Below are 24,842 nucleotides of genomic sequence, written 5' to 3'. Positions count from 1 at the left end.
CTCGGTTCATAGATCGATATTTGTTCGAGAAATATTGCTAAAAAAAGAAGGAGTTGATTCTTTCCAATCCGAGATGTGATTTATTAATAGTTTTTTCTTTTCTTTCCTTCGAGGAAAGAAACAATGGGCAGAGAGTAACGAAATATTATGGGCTGGTTTCAAACTCGTGCCTTAAGAGGACACCACGACGACGATTCTACAGTTCGACGAAGAAATCTTTTTCGCGGAGAAAGGGAAAGGAAGAATCGTGAATCGGTTTCGCGAGGAATTAATCGCGCCTTAAGCGGCATGTCTTTGGCCAACGGGAACTCGCGTTACTAAACCGTCGAGCGTTATTATTCCCGACCTCTAAGATCTCGTTCACGGGCCTCGTAATCGGCACCGTAACTGTCGTCGTAATGGTTATTCCCTGGGCGGCACGCGACGCGGTCTTAATCGTCGTTAACACGAGGCGATGCCGGTACTCGAGATTCGAACGTTTCCTCCATGCATCATTCACCTTTGTCTCTCCTTCTTCCTTCCTCGTTGAAAAGAATATTGGATGAGATTCAAGCTCGATCGTACAAGATTGATCATTTTCGAAAATTTTTCTCGTTTCTTCGTTTCGTCGTTTCATTCTCGATCGATATAAAAAAAAGGAAAAGAAAAAGAAAAAAAATTGGCTACGTAAAATTTCTACTATTCCTATAGATATTTCTTTTTTAAGCAAAGCACGTGTTGGAATAATCGACGCTTAAATGATTCCCGAGTATTTCCACCCTCCCTCCCCCTCTTCGTCGAAGGTTCGATTTCACCAGGTGAATCTCCGGACAATTGCGAGAAAAGGAGGGGTATAGACCGGCGTTTTTGTGTGTCGTGTGCTCGCGGAAGACGGCGTCGTCATGACGTAAAGCCGTCGACCACAACGATGAAAGAGAGACAATGGGGGCGGGGGGAACGGGGGTGCGAATGAGAATGTAGCGGGGGAAGAGAATTAGAGAAAGAGAGAGAGAGAGAGGGAGAAAGAGAGAGAGAGAAGGGGTGGAGAGAGAAGGGAGAGAAAGAGAAGCCGGGAGCCAAGTTATAAAACTGGGCAACAAGCCAATTGACATGCCAGTTGGCCTGCAACCACCGCTGGCTGCGGAAGCCAGCCTCCGAGCCCCGTATCCATATTAATATTCCAACGATGACGTCCGATCGTTATTTGTGAGTGCAAAGTGCTTCCCTTCTTCTTCGTGCATCCAGCCTTCCGATCCTTTATTTTTCCCCGAAGGGAGGGAAACGGAGTAACGTAACGACTATCGCCAAAAGTTGAAGCGAAAGGGGTGAGAGAAACGGAAGGAACGAGCAAATTGGAGGAAGCGAGAGAAAAAGAGAGAGAGAGAGAGATGGAGATAAAGAGGAATAGAAAAAAAGGAGAGAAAAAGGTAAAAAAAAGGACGAGATTCGAGGCCCACGGCTACGGACGGCGGTGGTAACCCCGCGTCGAACGGCGTGTCTAAACAAATCCACTTCGAACGAGACGGTTAATAAAGCTTTTTTGCCGCAATTCGTGCAATTTCCTCGAATTTCTGTGATATCTTTCGGATTCGAGTGGTTGACGAAGGCATGGGTCATGGGCCTGTGATCAATTAATCGACTCCTTCTTTTTAAATGGATCCTTCGAGGATCCATTATCTCGTGCGATTCATCATTCTATCGGAATACTCTTTTCGATGCGTTTATCACGAGTGAAAGGAAACGTGGTGGCTCGTCGCATCGCGTGTGACGTGGAAACGAGAAAAGAGCAGTGTTCGGAGTGCGCGTGTTCGTATCGTTCCTAATTCGACGCTCATCTCTGATGAACGTCTGTCGAGAGGATCGAACATACCACGAGGTTACCACTCTTCGGCCGCTACAATTTTTCTTCTTCTCTCCCTTCAAATCTCTCTCTCTCTCGTACCGCCAATTTTTCCTCACCAATTTCACCCAACTTTCGTAAATTTATTCCGCGGATGATGGAAGGCGGAAGAAGAAGAGCAATGCGATTGGGATACGCCTCGCCTCGTTCGCTTTCGTTTGTAATCAATCGCCTTATCTGTGCACCGCCGACCCTCTTCGAGGTTTCGAGGGTGCTCGAATAATAATATCCGAAAGTTGGCGGTGCTCGTTGAAAATTGCACGACGCAGCGTCGAATGACCGAGGAAAGTTGGCCGATCTTCCGCCCGAAAGTTTCGCGTTTCGAGTTCCCCGCCTCGACGAACTCTTTCTCTCTCTACTCTCTCTCTCTCTCGATACGTTCAATTTTTCATTTCGAGCACACGCGGCGAGGAGCGACGCGGATTCATTTCTGCCGCCTCTCTCGAGGTCGTGTCGAGGAATCTGTAGAAACGAATCGGAACGGCGCGTGCTTCGTTAATCCACGATGGCCTCAATCTGCGAGTCGCTGACCAATTTCTCCCCCTCTCCCTTTCCTCCCATTCCCCGTCTCGGCGACGCCACCGATGATGACGATGACACCGAGGCGAGCCCGCGAAAAGGAATAATTGAAACGTTCGAGGCGACACGTTCGAGGAAGGGGGGATAGTGTGCGAGCGTGTACGGGTTGCAGAGATATTTAATAACCTTCAATATCGTCTAATAGGATTATCGAAAGGGGTTTCACTGGTTACATTAATAAATCCATCGTCGGCCGAGTCGGCGGCCGCGACGTGTCGCACGATCAGATTTACTCTCTTTTCTTTCTTCCGCTTGCGTACTTCCCTTTTTCTTTTTTTTTTTTCTCATTTTTTCCCATTAACAACTTACTCGACGATGTCACGAATGATGATTGATAAATTCTGTTCGACGACGTTTTAATTTTTGGCGATAGCCAAATCTCTCCCCTCCCTCGTCTCTTTCCTCTCCTCCCCCTCTCTCCTCGATCGATTTCCTTTCTTATTCATCTCTTCTTTGTTTGTTTATTTTTTTAGGTTTCATAATATGCCGTCAAATTATAAGCGGTACGGCCATTAAAACTTATATATATATATTTCCTCCTCTCTCTCACACGCAAGCACGCGCAAGTTCTTACATCCTTCTTGCAATGCTAGGTTAGCGTGTTAGATAAACTTCCCTTCACCTTCTCCCTCCTCCCCCTACGTACGACACGATCGACATCACCTGAGAGATCTCGCGACGACGAGTTAGATCGACGAGAACGGAGTGGTTCGCAAAAATGAAAAGTCAAAGGGATGCCGTTATTCAAAGAGATTAGAGCGCGTGTTTGCCAGACCGTGTTTCTCCACATCTTTCTTCCCTTCGAAAACGGTCTGACTAACGACCAGGGGCGGAATTTCGCGCGTCATTATTGTCGACGAAGAGAAAGAAAATCTAGGAACAGGCCCCGTTCGATCCTCCACGCATCCTCCACCAACGATACCAAAAAGAACCACTCGTGTTCGCGTTGCATCGACGACGACAACAGCAAACAACAATAACAACGACAACAACAGCAGGAGTGGAGAATCATCGAGTGGAATCGTTGGGGAGAATTCTTTCGAACCTAGCCGTTCTCGTTCGTTCCACGATAAGCCTGCCTTCGAAACTTGGATAGGAAACTTCTCGTTACCGAATAATATTTGATCCTGTGTCGAAATAATATTCGAACTCGGGTTGCTGTATATCTGTAAACGTTGCAAATTCTCGCGGCAGGATGCGAATTCGTTAGAAGCGAGATAGACGTAGTTCTTCGAGTCGCTTCCAAAGTTGAGGGATCACGCAGCTCCAACTACCCCTCTAGTATTAGTCGCTCGTGGTTGCTTCCACTCTCGTCCTCTTGGTGTTCCTCTTGGTTTGCGCGCGTGGATCGTCTCTCTGCGTTTGCACGTGCAAACGAAACCGAGTAAACGAAAGTAGAAGTGAAAGTAAAAGAAAAAAAGGAAGGAAAAGAAAAGATAAGAAAGAAAGAAAGAAACGACGCGAGGAGAAACCGTTTAGTTTACCGTTCGTTTCTCCGTCGAGCGAACCACCCCTCGGATGGAGACGATTGAGAGAGAAAAGAAAAGAAAGAAAAGGAAGGGGAAAAAGCGCAAAGAAAAAAGAAAGGAAAAGAAGACGAGTTAGTTAGGCGCAGAGATTCAGTAGGTCACCGATCATGTAGACACACGTAGGCGTCATCATGTCATCGCTTCTTGCATCTCTCCACGTTTGAAAAAAAAAAGAAAAAAAAAAAGAAAAAAAAACGAGACTTAGATTTGCGCGAGGACATGGCTTTTTAGTAACGCTTAGTGCAAAAAACGCGATGCATCGGCCGGGGTGGCTCCGTTTCTCTGTTCTTTCCCCCTCTCCCCCTCTTTCCCTCCCTCCCGACAATGCTTTTCTTTCTTTCTTTTTTTTTTTTTTTCTCTCCACCGATTCGAAATTCGTTGTTGGGCAACGTCCAGTTCCAACGCGATGCTTATTGGTGTCGGCCATCGTTGCCAGGAAGCGGAAACTACGGATCGTCGGCTGGTAGCGCCGTTTCCCCGCCAATGATTCGCGCGCGATCAATCTCCCTCCCCCCCCTCCCCCCGCCACCGCGTTCCCTACGCATTTGGCTCGGTTGATCAGCCGCGGGACCATTGTTTACAGCGGCCAAACCACCCTTACCTCAGTACCGACTAGCTTCTTCTTGCCAACAACTGCCCCTCCACCGCGGAGGAGGACACCAGCACCGACCGACGGTCCAAGCAACGCTCTTATTTCGTCCGCTTTTATTGGCAGCTAAGGGTGCAGTTTCGCGCGTGGATCGCGACCACTCGGCATTACGTGGCTCGCGGATCGATACTAGCGTTACCAGCGTTTACGAGTATGATCGGATACATGGAAATTAGTTCCTTTCCACGAGTATCCACGGGTGGAGAAAAGATAAAATTGTTGTGAAAGTGAATCCCGGAAATAAATCGCGGTCGATTAAATCCGTTCGATCAAAGTGCATCGTTTGAGATTCCATCATTCGAGATCGTGGCCACGACGATTCGAAAATTGTTGAAACGTAAAAAAACTCTGTATATATATAGGACGATTGCAGAAATATTTCGAAGGGAACAACAAGCTGGCTCGAGCTTTTTTCTTTGAAGAACTTTGACCGATCGATCGCCTTTCTTTTTTCTTTTTTTACCCCAAATACGGAGAACACCTTCTTGCGTTTATCCATTATTGTTTCCGCCACGTAGTAGAGCGTGTCCTCTGTGCCATGGTCTGTCGCTTCTACCGAGCTCGTTCGTGTGTAACCAGTCGTACGCGGATAGAAACCGCGCCACGGTTGCAACGCGCAGAGCGTAGAGAATGCATATTTGATAAAGCATCGCAAAATGAGAACCAGCCTGGCCGCATGCACTCTGTAATCTAGCGCGAGAGATCACAAGCACTCGCCTTACCCCTCCGCCCATATTTTATAAACGCATCTGTAAAAATAAAAAAAGAAAAAAGAAAAAAAAAAGAAGGGTAAACACGACGATCACTAATCGGCGAAAAAATGAACGCATGCCGGAGCAGCCACTATTCTAGCCCCCCGCCGGAAAGGGAGCTCTGCATGGACGGGGAGCATCGAAGTCGAAGGGACATGTCGCCGCAGGGGCGTAAACGGGCCCTTATACGGGATCAACCGGCTTCTATTTCCGGTTACCAGACCTATCGCAAGGTGAGTCGTTGCTGCCACGTCATTTCCATCCCCCGATTTTTCCCAACTCGATCGCGTTTTCCCTCTCCGTTCCGAGAATTTAACGATCGGTCGAGGAACGGTTTCGAAGGAATGGAGAGACTTGCTGGATTTCGCGAATCATCGAAGGAAGCTACACCACGAAACTTAACTTTTCTGAAATCATCCTATTTTCTCCTATTTTCTTCGTCGCGTAGCTTCCTTTCGCGTAGCGGCCTCTTATCCTCGTTGGACGCGATTATCGATTCGTTCCCCTCCCCTCCGCACGAAATATAGAGGGTACGGAGATGGTTAAATACGTTCGATTCCCAGGACGATATTCATCGAGGAATGATGAGCCACAGGTCGCACAGTGCAGCGCCCATGGATTCGCCGAGCCTTCGATACCGAGGAAGGTCTCAAAGTCCCACCGGTCATCGCTCTCTGTCCCCGCCCGAGCACAGATCCATGCCCTACTCGCACGGCTTCGTTCCACCCAGGTAGGTTCGCGAGGATCGAACGAGGAAAAAACGACGGATCGAGGGGGAGGGGATGATTTTCACGTTGATTTTCTCCAGATTCAGCTCGAGGTCGGCGACTGCCACTCCCACCGGTAGCCCGAAGAAGAGGCAGCTGCCTCTGATCCCCTCCGCCCTGAAGGAAAGGGCTGCCCAGGATCTCGAGGAGCGGGCCAGATTCATGAGACACCGAAGTAGGCAGGTGCACACGTACAGGAGTACGGGGATGGGAGGTGAGCGAGCATGTTATCCCCCCCTCCCCTACTTGGACGCGATATCCGCGCCGCGGAATATTAATTCGAAAGTTTTCGAATACCACAGTTTGCGATACGAGAACATTATAACCTCGTGAAAATCCGCAACCCTAATTGATCCTGTTTTCCGGCCGAAATTTCGCCCGGGACGAGTAAGCTCGAGCTTCGTAATAAAGCACGTTGTTAAATTCGGTAATTTCGATTTAATTCGACGCGGTGTAATAAAATTTTGGGGAGATGTAGAATTTTTGCAAATAGTTTTCAACTTTAATTTTTTTCGATTCTTTCTTCTATTCTCACAGGGAAGGGGTGGATGATTCTCGCTTCTTTCAGGTTGGGAAAGACACTATAGCGGCCTGTCCGACTCGGATCTGCTCTCGATTGATCACGATCCGTTATCGTTGCCGCACAGTCACGCTTATCGAATGCACAGACCGCGGAGGGGGGGACACTTAAGTCCTGACAAAGACGTACTTGGAGATCTCGGTGACTCAGATATGGAGAGTGTAGCCTCCGTGACGAGCAGTGCCTTCAGTACGCAATCGGAACGACCACGTGGCTCTAGAGGACTAATGTGAGTATAGTTCAATGTCTATTTTACTATATATATATACATACATACATATATATATACATATATGTATAATTTTTTGTCGAGTCAATGACCTTGCATTTCAAAATCAGTGTACAAAGCAAGACAAATTTCCATAGAGAAGAAATTATCCCTTTAGAGGAGACAGCCATCCACTGTATCCATTTTTACGCGACATTTCGGTTCGATCCCGCCGATAAAATCCCTCCCCCCCCCTCTCTTTTCACACTTCTCCCCCCTTCCAATACCAATCGCATTTTCCATAGCTCAGAGAATAGAGTAAAAACGCTTTCGTCCCTCCCCCCCATATGTGTAAATTATATTATAATTCGTCGTTATTGCTCGTCGATGTGACCATGTACACCGCGCACAGAATGGAACATTTGATGGCTTACCTTCTCATCGACGATAATCCCTGAATTAAATGGACATTGCCGAATGAAACGACATCCCGTAGTTGCACTTGTCTCATCTCCTCCACCCCCGCCCTGCCGCCGCCGCCGCCGCCGCCGCCTGCTTGATAGGTACCCCCCGTTACTCCTTCTCTTCGGAGGATTCTCTACCTGCGTTTAGTTGGCTAGAAACTTGCACCTCCTATGCACCGTGTCAATGTCCATTTAATATTTGTCCCATTCTAATAAAGCAGGGATTAGTGCGTGGCGTTGGTCGAACGGATAGGTTAACGAAACACGTCACAATTATATTTTCGTATTATACGTACGATTTTCCGCGCGTCATGATTAAACGAAATAATCGACAAATGAATCAATCGTCGCACGTCCTACCTGCAGACAACCTGCATTTATATATATATATATATATATATATACATATATATACATACATATGTATATGTATATATTTTGTTCGGGCGAGTGACAAAATGCAACGAAATTTTGATCGGGATGAAAAAAAATTCTTTTCTTTCTTTACCATTTGCACTTTTGCTCGTAATTGAGAAAGAAAAAGAAAAAGAAGGACGAACAAAAAGAAAGAGGAAAGAGAAAAGAGGAAAGAAAGGAAAGGGGGAAAGAAAAATCGGGCGATAAGTGATAAAGGAAAGAGGACGCGTTCGATCGATCGCGAACGCGCGAGTAGAGTCTACTTTTTTTTTTTCTCTCCTTCTTTTGCTCTTTGATCATGAGTGAAAAAAAAAAAATGAAGAATGGGCTAAAAAAAAAAAAAAAAAGAAATCGCTTAACATGTGTAATCGCAGAAGCGCTAAAACTCTATATGAAAAACATTGTTTGCAGACCGACAGTTAAAAACGTTTTAATACCCGGTGTCATATCCCCAATGCCCCTGCCCCCTAGGCGCAATAGGCGCAGGCACAGACTTAGGGTACCCTGCAGCGAATGTCACTGTCCGAACAACAATCCCACCAAGCCCAGGAGCAACAACCCCAGCAAGCACAATCCCACCCCGCATCCCCTCGTACGGAGCAAGTCCGCAGTGGTGCGCTCGTTGTACAGAAAGATGCGTACGCCGTTCACGAGGTCGCAGACCGTCGACGAGAACATGCTGAGATATTACAGCCCGGAGACCAGCGAGTACAGCGTCTCCGAGGGTTACATGCTCAAGCCGGAGGAGCTTACGGGTAGCTCAAAGAAACGTATACCGGAGATATACGTGGAGGATTGCCTTCAGGTCGACTTCAACGACCGGCTCATCGAGAAGTTTCGCGACAGATACTCGTCGCCCTATCAACTGGAGGCCGGTACCCGTAGACGGTCGCGTAGCTGGCAAGATCGCGGCGGAAGAGGGGCGAAATCTAGGCACCACTTGTTCTCGAGAGGGTTGCACGACGTTACGGACGATCTCGGCATTAGGAATCTAGACGTTAGCTTACGGCCGCGTAGATCGTTTTTATTCTCGAAGGCTAGGAGCTTCGACTACGACGTGCTCCACGACACCTACGCGGATCGTTACGCCGGTTTCGGACTAGGAGCGGGGATGCTCTCGCGTAGGGCCAAGAGTTTCGAGTACGACACGATCTCGAGCAACATATTCAGCGACGACAGCCTGAGGACGGCGCGCCGCAAGTTGAAGAAGAATCTCGCCATCAACGACGCGGGTTACGGCGACAAGATACCGGCCCTCGGCGACCAGAGCAAATCGTACTTCGACTCGAACGGCGACGAGAAGGTGCCCAAGATTCTGCTCGATCGCGAGAAGAATTACGACTACATGCTGAAGCAGGATCGCAAACCGTTCTACGGTTACGATTCCGAGTTCAGTTGCGGCGAGACCGAGATATACGTGCCGCGTTTCGACGAGCAGGGGGGGGTCGAAGCGGGGGGAGGAACGGTGCCCGTCGTCAAGCCTTACCGTTCCTCGTACGAATTATCGGAGGAGAACTCGTTCAGCAGCGACGATCAGACGATCGGTTTCCTCGACAGGGATCCCACGCTCCTCCTCGGCCCTCGGCAGGATCCCACGAAACGGAAGTACACCGCGTCGACCTTCCAAATCGATCCCCCCACCTTCGCCAGAGACGTATCGGAGAAACGCACGAGGAGCGTGGACACCGATAACGAGCACATATACTGCAGCATAGACGAGGCGAGCGTGGACAAGTACCGTGGCCGGGACAGGAAGAAGAAGATCCCTCGTTCCTCCTCCGCGCGAGGAGGAATCGTGCCCGATTTCGAGGCCCGTTACGACGGCGAACGGAGAAGGACGGCGATCGAGGCTCGTTCTCCTTCTCGAGGAAGGGCGAAAAGCGGCGAGTCGTATTTGGAGAACGGCGGTTACGACGGTTACGTGGAATGGGACGTGGAGGCTTACGAGGACGAAGGGTTCATCGACCGAGGGAATATCGCGGACGATTACGAGCAGCAACAACAACAACAGCAACGGCAACAACAGCAGCAGCAACGACGACGACGACGACGACGACGAATGTACGAGGATTACGAGGATGAAAACGCGGCGAGGAGCGACGCCGCGATCGAGGCGTACGAGGACGATTATTACGGTGGCCGCGGAGAGGAGAGAGGAGAGGACGGTGGAAGAGGTGGACGTAAGAGGAGGCCGTCGCAGTACGTGGACGGCGAGTACGCGACGGACGGCGATTATCGCGATTATCGTTCAGCGGAGGAGTACGATTACGAAGCGCACAGTGGGCCGGAGTACGGGCGTGCGGATCACGCTGCGTATCAGGAGAACACGTTCCCCCGTAGAAGAAGGAGGAGAAGCAGGCGAGAGCCTGTGTGCAGAGAGGCGAGCAGCACGGGGATTTACGAGAATTTCGAGGCGGCATATGGAGGACGGGACGTGGAACGTCCAAACGAAGCCGCGTTGCTCGCCGTTCCAACGTTCTCCGAGAGCAAGCGAATGATGCTGCAACGGGCCGAATCCACGCCGATCCTACGCTCGGACGAGGAGTTGAGCTCGTCGGAGAGGGCCGAGAGAGCGAGGCGTCTGCTGCACCGCCGGAAACGGAACACGAGCTGCCCCGAGGCGAGGGAGCTCCGTTACTACGAGGCTTCGCGGAGGAAGGGAGGCGAGGAGGAAGAGGAGGAAGAAAGAAGGACGAAGCTGGTACTGGACTCGGACGAGGATTTCGGCTCGATGGAGACGGTCGTGTGCGCCGACTGTTTCCGCGAGAGGGGCGGCGGGGGCGGAGGGACGATGGGTATCGGATCGGTTTACAAGGACGTGGAACAGGTTACTCGGGAGTCGAGGTACGATTACGAGAACGTGGCGACGGAGAGCCGCGGCGAGCGTTACGCGGGATCGTACGGGGAGCCGCCGCCGCCGCCCTCTCGCACGGGGCGGGGAGGAGTATCGGAGTATCGGGTGATTAGGCGTAAGACCAGCTGTCCGGAGTGTCGGGAGTTAGCGATGTCGGGTTGCCAGGAGTTAGGTAGGTCGGGCTGGTTGGCGCGTAAGGTCGAGGAGAGGAGGCCGTCGATAGAATCGAGGCATAGGTATTATCGTAGGCGAAATAGCAGTTGCCCCGAGGCTAGGGATCTCGAGCTGCTCGAGAAGAGGGAGGAGCAGGAACGGCACGGCCAGCAGGCCCAGCGGCACCCGAGCCAGCAACAGGCGCAGCAGCAGGGTAGTAAGAGGAACGTAGCGATCAGCGACACCCTCGAGTACTACGAGTACTCGATGGAGAGCGAGAGCCAGTGCAGCGAGAACTGCGGATTTGGCCCGTGCGATCCGCGTAGGCCCCGTAACCGAGCACCCCACCCCGGTAACGCTAATTCAAGTCTCTTTGATTCCCAAACCGCTACCTCCGACACTGCTAAAAACTACCACCCACGGGCCGTCGATCACCACGAAACCTCACGAAACACGAAATCGTCGCCGCGCGACAACTACGACGATTCGGCCGTGGCCACGCCCTCCCTATCGTCGTCCATCCGACGGCATTCCCGGAAAAAAACCGTCGCCGACGACGCCTCCACCGCCGCCGTCAACCGACAACGCGACGACGGCCGGGATCGCCGATCCTCCTCCATGCCCGAAAGCAGCGAGTACACCGGTCAGTCGGGCTCGTACGAGAAACCGTCCAGGAGCCAGCCACCCGATAGCGAGCACGACGATCGTAAAAGGGGTCAGTTCACCAGGAGTCTCAGTAACACCGACGCGCCGCAGGACGAGAAAGTCGGTGAGTGACACCCCTCCCGCTTCCCTCTTCTCTACCCTCTCCCTCTTCTCCGACGAGCGACCATCCCCTTTCTTTTTTCTTTCTTTCTTTCTTTCTTTCTTTCTTTCTTTCTCTCTTGAGGGAGGGAGAAGGGAAGAGAGTTCTCGCGTTTCCTCGCCGTTTCGATTGCGCTCTTCCCCGTTCACGCGACCATTGTTCCACAGACGGTAGTTTGAGCGACACGGCGATCGGTTTGAACGTCGAGGACTCCTCGAGAAGGGGTCGCAAGAGCTCGCCCGGGAGTAAAAGCGGAAGTGGAAGTAGCAGCGGTGGGGGAAGCGCGGTGCAGTATCAGTCGGGTCTGGGGAAGAAGAGTAACAGCACCAGTCAACTGTCCGCTACAGGTAACACATCGTCACACTAGTCGTCTCTTCCGATTTTAGAGAACGGTTTTGCGTGCGGTTACTTAATTTGTATCGTTTGTACTTTCCGGGAATATTTTTATAAACGATAATTTATACGCGAGAGCGGTCGCGCGAAGGAAAGAAAAGAAAAGAAAAGAAAAGAAAAGAAAAGATAAGAAAAAACATAAGAAAAGAAAAGAAAAAAAAAAAAGAAGAAAACGTCTCTATTATATATCTTCATACTCGTCATACTTGTACTCGCGCGATCTCTAGGATCTTCTATTCTTTCTCTATCTCTATATCTTTCTATCTGCCATCTTAAATCTAGTCAGTCTCTTTGTACAATATATATACCGATAGTTCCTCGAGTAAATAGCGTAGCGAATTAGTTTAGCGCCATTAGTGAGTAGACCTACGGTGTGCTCTCGCTATATCCGTCGTTGCTTTCGAGAAAAATTCCTCCTTCCCTCTCTCTCCCTCCCCTAAAATTTTTTACAACGCCTCGTTCTTTCACACTCTCACTTGATGGAATGAACACAAAGAAATAGATGTGTAAAAAAGACGTGTTTCCCTTCGAGAAAATCTCGATTCCTCGATCCGAATTTCCCATCCTTCGATGATGGGAATCCTTTCGGGAGGCCGAGGAACCGAAATCGGTGGAACCGCGACGATATCCTATCCGATACGATATCGAGAGCGCATCGTAGATGTACAAAGATAAAAAAAAAAAAAAAAAAATCCCAGTAAAACGGGGCAGTATGTACATTCTAATCGTATTCTTGTTTTCTCCGCCATCCCTCCTCATCTCTATCCGCCTCTCTTCGACATGAACACATTCACACTTTACTTCTACCAACCGACTATCTCTCGACGCTGGGGACCATTCACGTCATCGATCTGCACCCACCTGCACGATTTCTCATCGTGGCGGGGCTATATCGTCGCTCGCGCGATCGTGTCACGGGACAACACTCGACGCGGATCACCCCCGATCGATCGCTGGAACGATCGCTCCTACTATTGTACGCAAAAAAAAACCTCGCAACAAATAATATACTCGAATCAAATTCAACGTGGAATATGTATATGTGTACATATATATATACATATATACCACACACTTTACCACGAGTAAAAAAATCTCTTGACACACGCACCAAAAAACGCATATATACATCGCATATACACCGTATATGCAAATCAACGACACGATCATATCCACTGCAAAAACATCTACTACTACTACAACTACTTCTTCTACTACTTCTACTACTACTTCTACTTCTACTATTACTACTACAATCACAACAAAAAAACTGTGTCACGTCACGCAAAAACCATAACATACCACGTGCGTCTGTTGGTGGTACATGCGTGGGCGACGAAGGACGAAAACGGCGGCTAGGATTCGGGAAGAAGGGCAAGTCCTCGTTTACAGTTCATAGGAGCGAGGAGGTATTGCCGGAGGACACGGCCAGCGGAAGGAGCGGACGACAACCGAGTTCCGCCAGCAGCGACGGCGAGGGTAGCGGCGACGGGGACAGGTCCGAACACACCCTGCAAAATATATCATCCCCCCTCCCCCTTTTAATTTTATTTCTCTCCTCCACTTTGATTTCGACCTCCCCTTTGCTACGTCCCTTCTTTTCTTTTTTTTTCTTTTTCTTTTTCTTTTTCGTTACGTGGGAAACGAAACGAGGGAGCGACGTGGCGCGCGAAATCGTCGTCAAATTTTTCGCCTTTCGACTAACTTCCCCCCCTCCCCTCCCCCTCCGATCACTTTCGCGATCACTTTTCAAATTTGAATCGTCGTAACGCGACGGATATCTCTCGATAGATTTCTTTTCTCTCTCTCCAATTATTACAATTAGCGAATCCATAACTCGAGGAGAGGAGATCGAAGCGCGATGCGAGATGTAGCAGTGTAGCATCGAGCCTTCGAGAGAAATGTGAGTACAGAGAAATTGCAGAGAGGCACGAAGAGGCAAGAAGAACGAGAGCAATCGATCCTACGATCTATCTCTTTTTTTTTTTTTTTTTTACCAGTCAACAACTATATTATATATATATATATATAAACCAACACGCAGCACATAATTAATTCTTTAGAAAGAAATTTTTGCATTAGAGAGAGAGAAAGAGAGAGAGTGTATGTGTGTGTGTGTATGTACGCATGGGAGTAACGGCGAAACGTTTCCTGGCTGCTTCCTGACTGTTTGGAAAGGAGTCTGCTTTATCTCTCTCCTCGAATATTCGATCGAAATTCGAGGAGGAGAATGTTTCTTCTCAAAAAAAAAAAGAAAAAGAAAATTAAAGCCGCGAGACGATTCCCGGTTTACTCCCCCCTCCCCACCCCATAGATAATTAGACACTGTTTCCATTGTAGTAGCGATACGTAACTCTTAGAGGAACGAGTTGTTGCACGAGTTGTTCTAAAGCCGAGTCGAGATCTCGATGAAGATCTCGTTCATCGAGATCCGGCGGGGATGAGAATAGAGCAGAAAGGTTCTGTATCTGCCGCTCGAGAATACCTTACGTATTCAGCCGCTCAAGTACATCATTTTGTTCGTTTCGGGCTGTTCCCTATATATTTGTAGCCTATATATATATATACATATACATATACAGCGCCGGCCCGGCGATTGACGCTGGTGCAAATACGATGTTGCCGGTGTGTCTGTCTGTTTTTGTACAGCTTTTACAACATTTTAGAATGAAACACGTGGTCAACTTGTTGCGAATCTCTGCCTGAACGAATCCAACGCGTCCAACGGTAGGTAAGTTGACCACCTGGTTCGTTTTTTTTTTTTTTTTCATTTTATTTTATCTTAGAGGCAGCTGTTGATACGTGCTTGGGGGTGAGGGTTGCTTCACCCATTACGGCTTATTCGTTTCTTGATGTTCTTCGAGCGCTGCAGTGTTCTTATTGCGCATATATTTCTACATATACGTACAACATGTGTATATATATATATTTATATATATATATACATGATTATACATATCTCGATATCTCTCTCCCTTTTTTTTCTTCTTATCCTTCTTTTTTTCAGTTACAGTTACCAAGTAAAAAAACTTGATTCGTTGAATGTAGCGCACAGTCTTGTACATTCTGCCTGCGGACACTTCTTACGTATTTCTCGAAAATTTTGTTGGAACACTCGTATTTCTTTCTAACTCGCGAGGAGAGAAACGAACGAGTTTTTGTAGGATCAAACGACGCCCTGCCCCCCGTCCCTCCCCCTCTCGTACACGAGTTTCTGTGTTGAAACACGCAAAGACACACACACACACACACGTACGAATATATATAGCAGTAGTTGGCGCAGCGAGATTACCACTTTGAACAACGGAACCATAGATGTGAAGACGTTTCGTTGAAGAAGACATACACTTGAAAAACATTTCAAGCTTGCGATGCTTTTTTTTTTTTGTTTTGCTCGCTTCTGACTGCAAACGCGAGCTCGAGAACGCGAGTTGAGAGAGAAAAAAAGAAAAAAAGTTCTGGGAAACGATCGAATTTCGAGTTGGCCGTTAACCATTGCCCTGTCGTATTCTTTCTTCCAGACAGCGAGCGTTTAACCCATCGAGGAACGAGATCTTTTGCAGGCTTCCTTGCGTGGGATCATCCATATCATCGAATCTCAAAGCTTAACCCGACAACACAGGTTGACGAAGTCTTTCTCTTTCTACGTGGTAATTGACCAACGCTAAAGAAAAGAAAAAAAGAGAAAAAGAGAGAAAAAAAAAAGTCGAACCTTCCTCCACCGTCTGCCTTCCAACCTGCCTCATCGATTGTATATCATTCATATCCTGAACCGAGATGAGTTTTCTCGATCAATCGAGAGGTGTACGTGTGCGTGTGCGTGCATATACCTTTTTTTCCCCCTTGTCATTTTTCTTAATTTCGTCACGAGAGAAAATTCGAACGAAGAAAGTGAGCGAGAGTCATGCGCGTGAACGAGTGAAAAAGAGAGAGGGAGAGAAAGAGCGAGAGAGCGAGCGAGGAGAGAGAAAGTGAATTAGAATCGTGGTTAGAATCGTGATAGAAAAATATCGCACGGCGACCACCACGACCAGCTGGATAAAAGAGAAAAGAAAGGGCTACGGCAGACGCGATGAACGGGATGAAAATGAAAGATTATAGCTTTAGCGGTTGTTTCTTGTTTGGTTTAAAACGCAGAATGCAGTGTCGGCGGGGTCTTCGTCGGAAGTGGTGTCGCGGAGGCACGCGCCGGTTTATCGAGCCGGAAACGCAACAGCACGCCGAGCAGCATACAACGTTCCGAGGAGATTGTACCATATCAACGCTTTGAATCCGGGAAACAGTCGGGATCGGTGGCCAGTGACACAGCCGGAAGTCTCAACTCGATCTCTAGTTCCGAAGGAAGCTCGTAAGTAGTGGCCTCCACCGACCGATTCTGCAACCGGAACTGCGAGACTCTCCTTGCTGTCTCTTTCTTCTTCTTCTTCTTCTTCTACTTCTTCTCCTCTCTCTCTGTCTTTGTCTGTCTCTCTGTTCTTCTTCGCGTTCTGTCTCTTTCTCTTCTGTCTTCTTCCGTCTCCTCTTCGCTCTGTCTGTCTCAACGATCTATCTATTATTATCTTTCCAGCAGGGTTAGTCGTGAGCTTTAAATGTATAACGAAAGAAGAAAAGATCAATGATTTGATTCGAGGAGAAGTGTTGGATTAACCCTGCTAATGATTCTGTTTTCTCTCTCTCTCTCTCTTTCTCTCTCTCTCTCTTTCTCTATCCGACTCTGACTTTCTGTTTCTACTTCACCGTGTGCTCCTCGGACGAACCTTTTTATTGTTTTATTGCACAGGAGATCGCGGACGTGAAACGTGGATCGTTTTGTCTTTCGACGTGTGATTGAGCTGATGTGTATGCCCAGCATCGATGTTTTTGCTCATTCATGCTTTTTTTTACTACCCCTTCCCTTCTCTTTTTTATCATTTATCATCACCACCAACACCACCACCACACCATTCCATTTCCATTATTGTGTGCGAAACATGCGATTTTTTTTGTTCCTTGAGTTAATTCGCCACGAGAAGGAAGAAATGGAAGCCTGTCGAACGTACAAATGTCACTTATTTTTAAGTTTTTTCTTTCGTTACTCTCGTAATTTTATACTTCAATGTGATATCAATGTGATCTTGATCGTTATCATTTTCTTTTTTTTTTTTTGTCGATGTTATCGTCGTCTTGGCTTATTGCTTGGCTAAATAATCGTCGAAGCACCATTGTATGTGAACCGCGCGCACACACTCTGTGTATATACGTGTATACCATCATTCGTTCGTGTTCATTTTCATCGCCCATACGACGAAGAATATTTTTAACCCATATTAAAAATTAAAAACTGTTTATATACATATATATATAAAACATAGAACGCTATTATTCCGGATATATTTATTACGCTAATTTCAAATTCGATCGAGCGCAATACGTATATGTATATGTATATTCGCAGACCAATAATCATCAGACCAATAATCATTTCATAGTTAAACCACATGTCATCCGCAGTATAATGATCCCAAGTATTTCTCTACTTTTTTTTTTTTTCGAAAGAGAAACAAAAAAAATAAAGAAAAAATTGACAAGATAACGAACCACCCAGGAAGATGGATATATATCTCAAATGTTAATCGTCTTAAACTCTATGCATAAAGAAAACTTTCGTTTCACGCGACATATAGCAATGAGGATGCTAAAGTGTTGCGGTAAACTAAGGACTAAGATTTTATAGACAATAAGACGACGAAAGGTAAATCCTGAACGTAAGTTAAGAGAACAATATTATTCTGGATTAAGTTAATTGATGAAGCATGAATAGACATAGTACAATTAGCCAGATTCAAGGATAATCAGAGGCTATACGGTGTAAGTAAATCTTAATATCAACGGTGAAGAGCGAATCGTGTCAAAGGGCAAAACTGATTATCGTTGAATGGTATACTACTACTACTACTACTACTCGCTCGTAGAATGGACTGACTGCATGCACCGACAGCCTGCTATGTTTCTCCAAAACTTACAATTTTCTTCGTATATATATTATTATATATATATATATATTTACTCGCTACACCAACACTATTATATATACTCGCAGCGTGAGTTCTTCTTGTCCAATACAAGTTGAATGAGATGTGCCCTCTCTTTCCTTCACTTACGTCGAAGGCTTGCGAGAATCGTCCCCCTCGCTCCCGCGGAACGATCTCTTATTCGTTTATTTGACCCCTCTTCCCCCCCTCCCCTTCTTCCCTTCTCTCGTGGTTAATATAAAATTGACACAAATTTACGAAAATTAGAAAATCGACGCGAGAAAAAGGAAAACATGGAATAACACGTTTAATCCATGAACGAATGAAAGAAATATCTTCGATTCGTAGAGTCTGCGAATCGAGCATTTCCACGAAACTTTCTGTTGGACCAATTTTATCCCCCCCCTCCCTATTCTGATTTTTACTTTTTCTTTTTTTTTTCTTTTTCGTTATTTCTTTTTTTTTTTTTTTTTAACAAATCCGCCTTAACGATATAAAATATATAACTCGCGAGAGTATTCTCGATGGTTGGCTAAATATTTTTCGATTTTGGGAACTGCAGTTGGTCCCCCAGTCTACGAATGTCGGGCGAAACCGGCCAACTGAGAGATTTCATCGAAGATCTTGGGCCTGGGCAAGTGGTCGGGAGGCAGGCACTCGGTGCACGCTGCCTTGGCGAGATTCAGCTCTCGCTCTCTCAGAAGAAAGGCTTCCTCGAAGTGGAGGTCATACGTGCCAAAGACCTTAAACCGAAACAGGGCACTAAAGCCATTCCAGGTTCGTTCAATCGATTCTTGGATCTATTATTTCTATTCGAACCATGGATTATTTCTTTTTTTTTTTTGTTTCTAACACATTCAAAAATCGAAGCGAGTCTGATGAGCAATGAAGGATTATATTTGTGATTTTTGTTAAACGAAGCCAGATAACGCGCAATAACAATATCTTTGTCTGTTCTCTTGGAAGAATTTTTAAAGATATTGTATTTGAAATGCGTGTCGAAACGTGATGATAATTTGTAATAAAATTAATCGTGAATCATTTTTCGTATCGATCCAGCTTCCTACGTGAAAGTTTATTTGGTGAACGGGAAGAAATGCATCGCGAAAGCGAAAACGACAGCAGCCAGGAAAACGTTGGATCCGTTCTACCAACAATCGTTAGCCTTCAGAGAAAATTGCCGGGGTTGTATACTGCAGGCAAGTATTATATATATCATCGATCCTTCGTCCTTTCTTATTAGATCGATCAATTCGTAATCGTAATCGTGATCGATTCTAATCGGTTTAAGAGATTTTCTAGATTTCTTTTCAATCGCTTTTAAACCCTTTTTTCCTCCCTTGTCGATTACAGGTGACAGTATGGGGTGATTACGGCCGATTAGAAGGGAAAAAAGTGTTCATGGGCATTGCGCAGATCGTGTTGGACGAACTGAACCTCAATGAGATGGTGTTCGGGTGGTATAAGCTGTTTGGCAACATATCCCTGGTCAGTGGACCACCATCCTTAGCTTTGTCCCGTCGATCCTCGGCCACGTCCTTAGAGTCCTTTAAGATTTAAACAGCTCTTCCATCTGCTATTCTCTTTTAAGTGTAATCCGACGGTAGTTTTCGAACTTCTTTTCGAGCACAATTCCCACGATGGAAAGTAAAGTAAAAAGAAAAAAAAGAGAAAAAAAAAAGAAGAAGAAAAAGGGGTAAAAAAAGAAAAAGAGAGGGAAAAAAGTATTAAAAAAAAGAAAAAAAAAATATCGAATATATTCTTGATCGCGTTTGAAGATATAATCTACACACACACACATATATATATACATATATTTTTTTTTCGAACGGAATATCCATATATATACATATAGATGTAATTGTTCGCGAATATTCGAGGATCGTTAAGATGAATTAAAAAACGCGTAAGTTTAAAGATTTTCATAGAAATTTCACGCGATACGATTATTCGTTGCATCATCACGAGAAAGAAAGATGTCGCGTTTCAATTGTTCGACGATCGATCGAATGATATCGATAACCGTCGGCTCTGAATACGGTAAAATAAAGTAAATCACGATCGATGATCTCGTATTAACGAGAGGAAAAAAATATATCCGCAGTGAGAGGAAAGTTTGCGTGGGTAAAGAATTTTGGGCAAGTGAGTTCGCGTTGTTGGACGAGAAAAAACGAGAAAAGTGTGTTTTTTGTACTTGTACAAGGTAACAGCGAGAATGGGAAAAGTGTGAAAGGTCGTACGAGAGGACATGTCTTTCTAGAAACACCACTAGCACATCACATATCATGTACGGCATATCAGATGAGCCACTAGTCTGTAGACTAGATGTAGAGATAGCAGCCATGTTCCTGGAGCGCCAGATAGTTTTAGGTACGCACTTGAGATCAACGCATCGTTCCTAAATAAATAATTGATTTGAAATCGATTTCACGCGGATACGGAAATGAATTTCTCTTCTATTAATTTTCTCGTTGCGTTATTCGATTCGTTATACAGAGAAGAGTTTAAATCGTTTTTAAAAATTATTCTCTGAAAAACGTATCCACGTGAAATCTTTAACGTGCTGTTAAAAGTCTTCCCCTTGTCTTCCGTTTTTTTACATTGAAATATCTTTTATCGCTTTTTAAATTTCTTTCTTGTATCGATGGCCAATTTTTCAGCTTCTACTTTCTACCCTTTTCCTATGAATATTTCTTTTTCACTACGAATATCTCTGTGTTTGTTTTCTCTCCTCTGTACTGTATTCACCTCCTCGCAATCTGATTGTCTTTTTTCTACCTTCCTTCTTTTTTTTTTCTTTTTTTTTAACTTTTCATTATTCCACAGCTACGAGTAATCGTAGAGAGAACATTGCTTGATTACTTTGCCGATCTAAAATTCTGCACAACATTGCACCCTATCTATCGCAAATACCTTCTTTTTCGAACGATTTCAGTCCAATGTGCGAAACCTGTTCGATCTAATAGAAATTAAATGCCTCTATCTTTAAAAAAAAAGAAAAGAAAAGAAAGATAAAAGGTAAGTCTGCCGTATTCGGAGTCCTTTGTCCAAGTTCTCTTCAATGTCTCTTATAAATAACACTGAGAGAAACCAACCAAAAATACCCCGAGTAAATGTTCCAAAGATGCAACAACCCTTTCCCCCGAATCTCTTATTTTTAATTGTGTACATACGTACGTCCTACGTAGCTACTTCCACGTTTATATCTTACTTCTTATTGTTCCTCTTATACGATGTTTCTATGGATTATATATATGCACATATATTATCGCGTCAACAACCGATTGATCCGTACGTTTTCGTTTTTTTCCTTTCCAGTGAAAGCAGCCCAGAGATACTCGATACGAGATCGATACGAATTTCAACGCGGTGTGCCGTGAGAAAGGAGTGCCGAACGGTGGTGATTCTATGTTCGATGTTCAAGTGATACGGGGGAAACGAGAAACTTGTGAAGTGGTGAAATTGTTCGAGTCTAAACCCGTTACGAACGGTGATACGGTGACGCGTTATATTGTGAAACATTTAACGAAATTTTAAGTAACCAACAATAGTAACGATATATTATCCGCGTGTATTATCGCGGATACAAGACATTTTCCGATAATATAATATTTGTACATAATTTGAGAACGCTCCAATGTGTTGAACGCCAAAGTGACGATTTTCAGGACATAAAAAAAATATATATATATATATATATAAAAAGAAGAGAAAGACATAGTATGAACGATCAAATGAACGAATTAGAAAGGAAAAAGAAAGAGAAAAAGAAAGAAGGAAGGAGAAATTAACTTGGAACTCGTTGTCAAAAGTTTTTAGCCAACAGATATCATCGTCAGAGCGTATATTATTTATTGTAAATAAATTATAACAATATATATATATGTATATATATACATATATATATATGAATTCGCGATACGTATGCACGCAAGTGTTAATTAAGAAAATGATGAACAATTTGCCTTGACCGTCGCGTTTTCGTCATCCCGTTCCCCTCGCGATTTCAAGGATCGCGGCGTAACCGCAACGCGTATCGATTTTTACTATCACTATTCGAGACAAGAAAAAGGAAAAAAAAAAAAAGAAAATAACAATAGTAATAATAATATTAATAATAATAATATTAATAATAATTATAATAATTAAAAATAATAATAGTAATAATAGTAATAATAATAATAGTAATAATAATAATAATAATAATAATAATAATAATAATAATAATAAAAATAATAATGACAAAGCTCGAGACGAGACCGGGACTTTGGATTCGAGCTTTGTGTCGCGTTTGTTATCCGTCGAAAATCGTCCGTGGATTCGAACGTATCGCGAGAGCGAACGGGAACGAGGCCGAGAAATATCGTGAATTAGCGAATTGTTGTTGAACGTTAAAGTAGCCCATCTTCAACTATTTTGCGTGATAAAATGAGCGAGCGAGCGAGTGAGCGAGTGAGCGAATGAATGAGCGAGAGAGATTGAGAGAGAGAGAGAAAGAAAGATCGAGAGCGTACGAGCGAGCGAGAGAAAAAAAAGTAAAATGCTAACTATATCGACTGTCATATATTGTGATTATGTTAGTTTTTATTTAATTATCGAATAACCTCACGGAATCGGATGTTACGCGTAAGGGGACAACCTTGTATGTATGTATACCTTTTAGAATATTTTATTCTCTTTATCGACTTGCACTCGATTTTCAAAGGAACGCTCGTTTTTTTAACACGAATATTTACCGATACGAACCGCCCACGTAAATTCTTGCGTATAAAACGGACCCTCCGTGGAATCGCGCCTCGTCCCCTGAAAACAGAGACACGCCACGGAAACCGTCGATCCATGAATTAACATTACGTATTACGCATCGTTGCTGACGAACCTCTCGGGAAACGGAAGCGGAAACGGCGCCCGCCATCGTCCACGAGGAACGAAGGGAGGAGCGCGATTCGATGAAACTCACAATCGATTTTATATCTCTTTAATTCTCATGTTATGTGTTCGATCTTTGTCTGTGCATTTGTCTGTCCGGTCACTTGTGAACACAAAAAAAAAATTCGATGAGCATGCACGTGTACGTAGATAATTATCTATATAGCATTAAACACTTGATTAACGAATGTAATTTTCTTTTTGCCGATTGTGCTTGCAATATGTGAATTTCTCTTTGCAAAAATGGGATGGGATAGGAGGAAAGGAGGGGAGGAAAAAAAAAAAACAATTGTGGATAAAAGAAAAAAAAAGGAATTTTATTCGAAGTCGATCGTGTGAAGAAAAATTGAGAATAAGGGAGGAATCATTCGAGTCGAAGAGATTAAAAAGAAATCTGCCGGTTTAATTGCTTCGAACAAATATCGTTCTGCTTTTTCGATTGCGACACGTTGATTACGCGATTCGTTGAGAAACGCGACAACGGTTGTCGTCCTTTTTCATCGCGAAAAAAAATTGAGTTCGTTCCCTTACATCGCTTCACTCCTCGTTTGTTACTCTTTAAAAGGTACTCCTTGGATATTGATCGACGTCACTGAAATAGAGTCACCATTTTTCTTTCGGAGATACTGCAGAATAGCTACTTATGTAGGTACCACACGAGGGTCTAAAATTTGCAACCGAATCTAATTTTTTGTGTATCAATCTATACTTTTCCACGGAACGTTTGAATAAGAAATTTTCGCGTATTAAAATTAGAAACTTTTAGAAAGTTTTTCTATGTCAGTGACTTCATTATCGATATCTCATCACATATTTTACGCTTTATAAAACCCGGTGTCACGCTACTACGCTTTAAATTCTCGCGACGAAGTTCTCTATCATTTCTTTCTTGCATTTGCACTCTCGTCGTATTACCCGCTATTGCCACGCGAAATTTTGTACAAAATTCCAAAGAGATATAGTTTAAGCAAGTTTAAGAGCGAAACAATGATCACGTAATCACGATGCGAGGCTTAATTTCGAAAACAGAATTGAGATGAGATGGATAAAAAAAAAAAAAAAAAAAAATAGTGAGGAACTCGATTCTTTCGCGACAAATTCTATAGATAGGCTAAACCATCTGGTAACCGGGTAATCGATCGACCATTATTACGAGAAGGATGTATAAAAAAAGAAGCGATATCTTATCATACCTATAACACGCTTGATTTAGTGGACAGAACGTGCAGCAAGGGAATAAAAAAAAAGAAAAAAAAAAAAAAAAAAATCGAAAAAAAGAAGCTTTTTTACTCGTGAACGAAGAAAAAAAAAAAAGCGAACACAAACCAAACGTAGAGTTCTATCAGACGACGTGTAACGTAAATTATCAAATGAACAAACGAAGAAAAAAAAATTACTATTAAGTCGATTTCTAAGTAAAAAAAAAAAAAACATTTTGCAAGTGCATGACTTATATTAGTAGACTCTTGGAACAATGACTACGTAATTAACCACACAACAAAATATAAACTCTGTATTAGTGAATAACACTTGATAAGGAAAAAAAAAAAAAAAAATACAAGACTACGAGTAATACGTTCAGTTTGTAATCCGCCGGTTACTTGCGGCTGTAAGATTCTTCGCGAAATTCGTTCGATTTCTAATTTCTAATTTCTTGCAATTATTCTCTTTTATTTATTAATTTTCATTTTATAATACGAAGGATACGAAGGAAAAACTTATTTCGACGAAATTGAAATAGTTTTAAAATTTTCAATTCTTTAATTTTAAGAATTTATTATTAGTCATGATGAAATTATATAAAAAAAATTTCGCGAAGGTCCTATCGTTGCGGACTGTTAATGCTTACGATATAAAATACTGCATATCCTAT

The 24,842-nt window shown here is 44.5% G+C and overlaps 1 protein-coding gene across 19 annotated transcripts in view; it reads left to right on the top strand.

The window, feature by feature from the left end:
- Positions 1-24,525, top strand: part of LOC410001 (regulating synaptic membrane exocytosis protein 2) — a 64,591-nt gene extending 40,066 nt beyond the window's left edge. For 11 of the 19 annotated variants that reach the window (XM_016914348.2, XM_016914343.2, XM_016914346.2 and 8 more), the window contains 13 exons: positions 2,932-2,961; positions 5,477-5,621; positions 5,952-6,118; positions 6,197-6,369; positions 6,724-6,964; positions 8,236-11,600; positions 11,804-11,983; positions 15,551-15,679; positions 16,167-16,377; positions 18,603-18,817; positions 19,100-19,239; positions 19,394-20,410; positions 21,359-24,525. In XM_016914348.2, coding sequence (XP_016769837.2) covers positions 2,932-2,961; positions 5,477-5,621; positions 5,952-6,118; positions 6,197-6,369; positions 6,724-6,964; positions 8,236-11,600; positions 11,804-11,983; positions 15,551-15,679; positions 16,167-16,377; positions 18,603-18,817; positions 19,100-19,239; positions 19,394-19,600 — 5,203 coding nt within the window. In that variant the 3' untranslated portion in view covers positions 19,601-20,410; positions 21,359-24,525. Of the gene's footprint in view, positions 1-2,931; positions 2,962-5,476; positions 5,622-5,951; positions 6,119-6,196; positions 6,370-6,723; positions 6,965-8,235; positions 11,601-11,803; positions 11,984-13,346; positions 13,528-15,550; positions 15,680-16,166; positions 16,378-18,602; positions 18,818-19,099; positions 19,240-19,393; positions 20,411-21,358 lie in introns of those variants that run through there. The other 8 variants (XM_016914344.2, XM_016914340.2, XM_016914345.2 and 5 more) reach the window with 7 other exon arrangements.
- The last annotated feature ends 317 nt before the right edge of the window (positions 24,526-24,842 follow it).

This window comes from Apis mellifera, linkage group LG10, assembly GCF_003254395.2.
Source record: "Apis mellifera strain DH4 linkage group LG10, Amel_HAv3.1, whole genome shotgun sequence".
Taxonomy (NCBI): Eukaryota; Metazoa; Arthropoda; class Insecta; order Hymenoptera; family Apidae; genus Apis; species Apis mellifera.
Note: the sequence above shows the minus strand (reverse complement) of the source record. Positions and strands in the feature narration are given on the sequence as shown.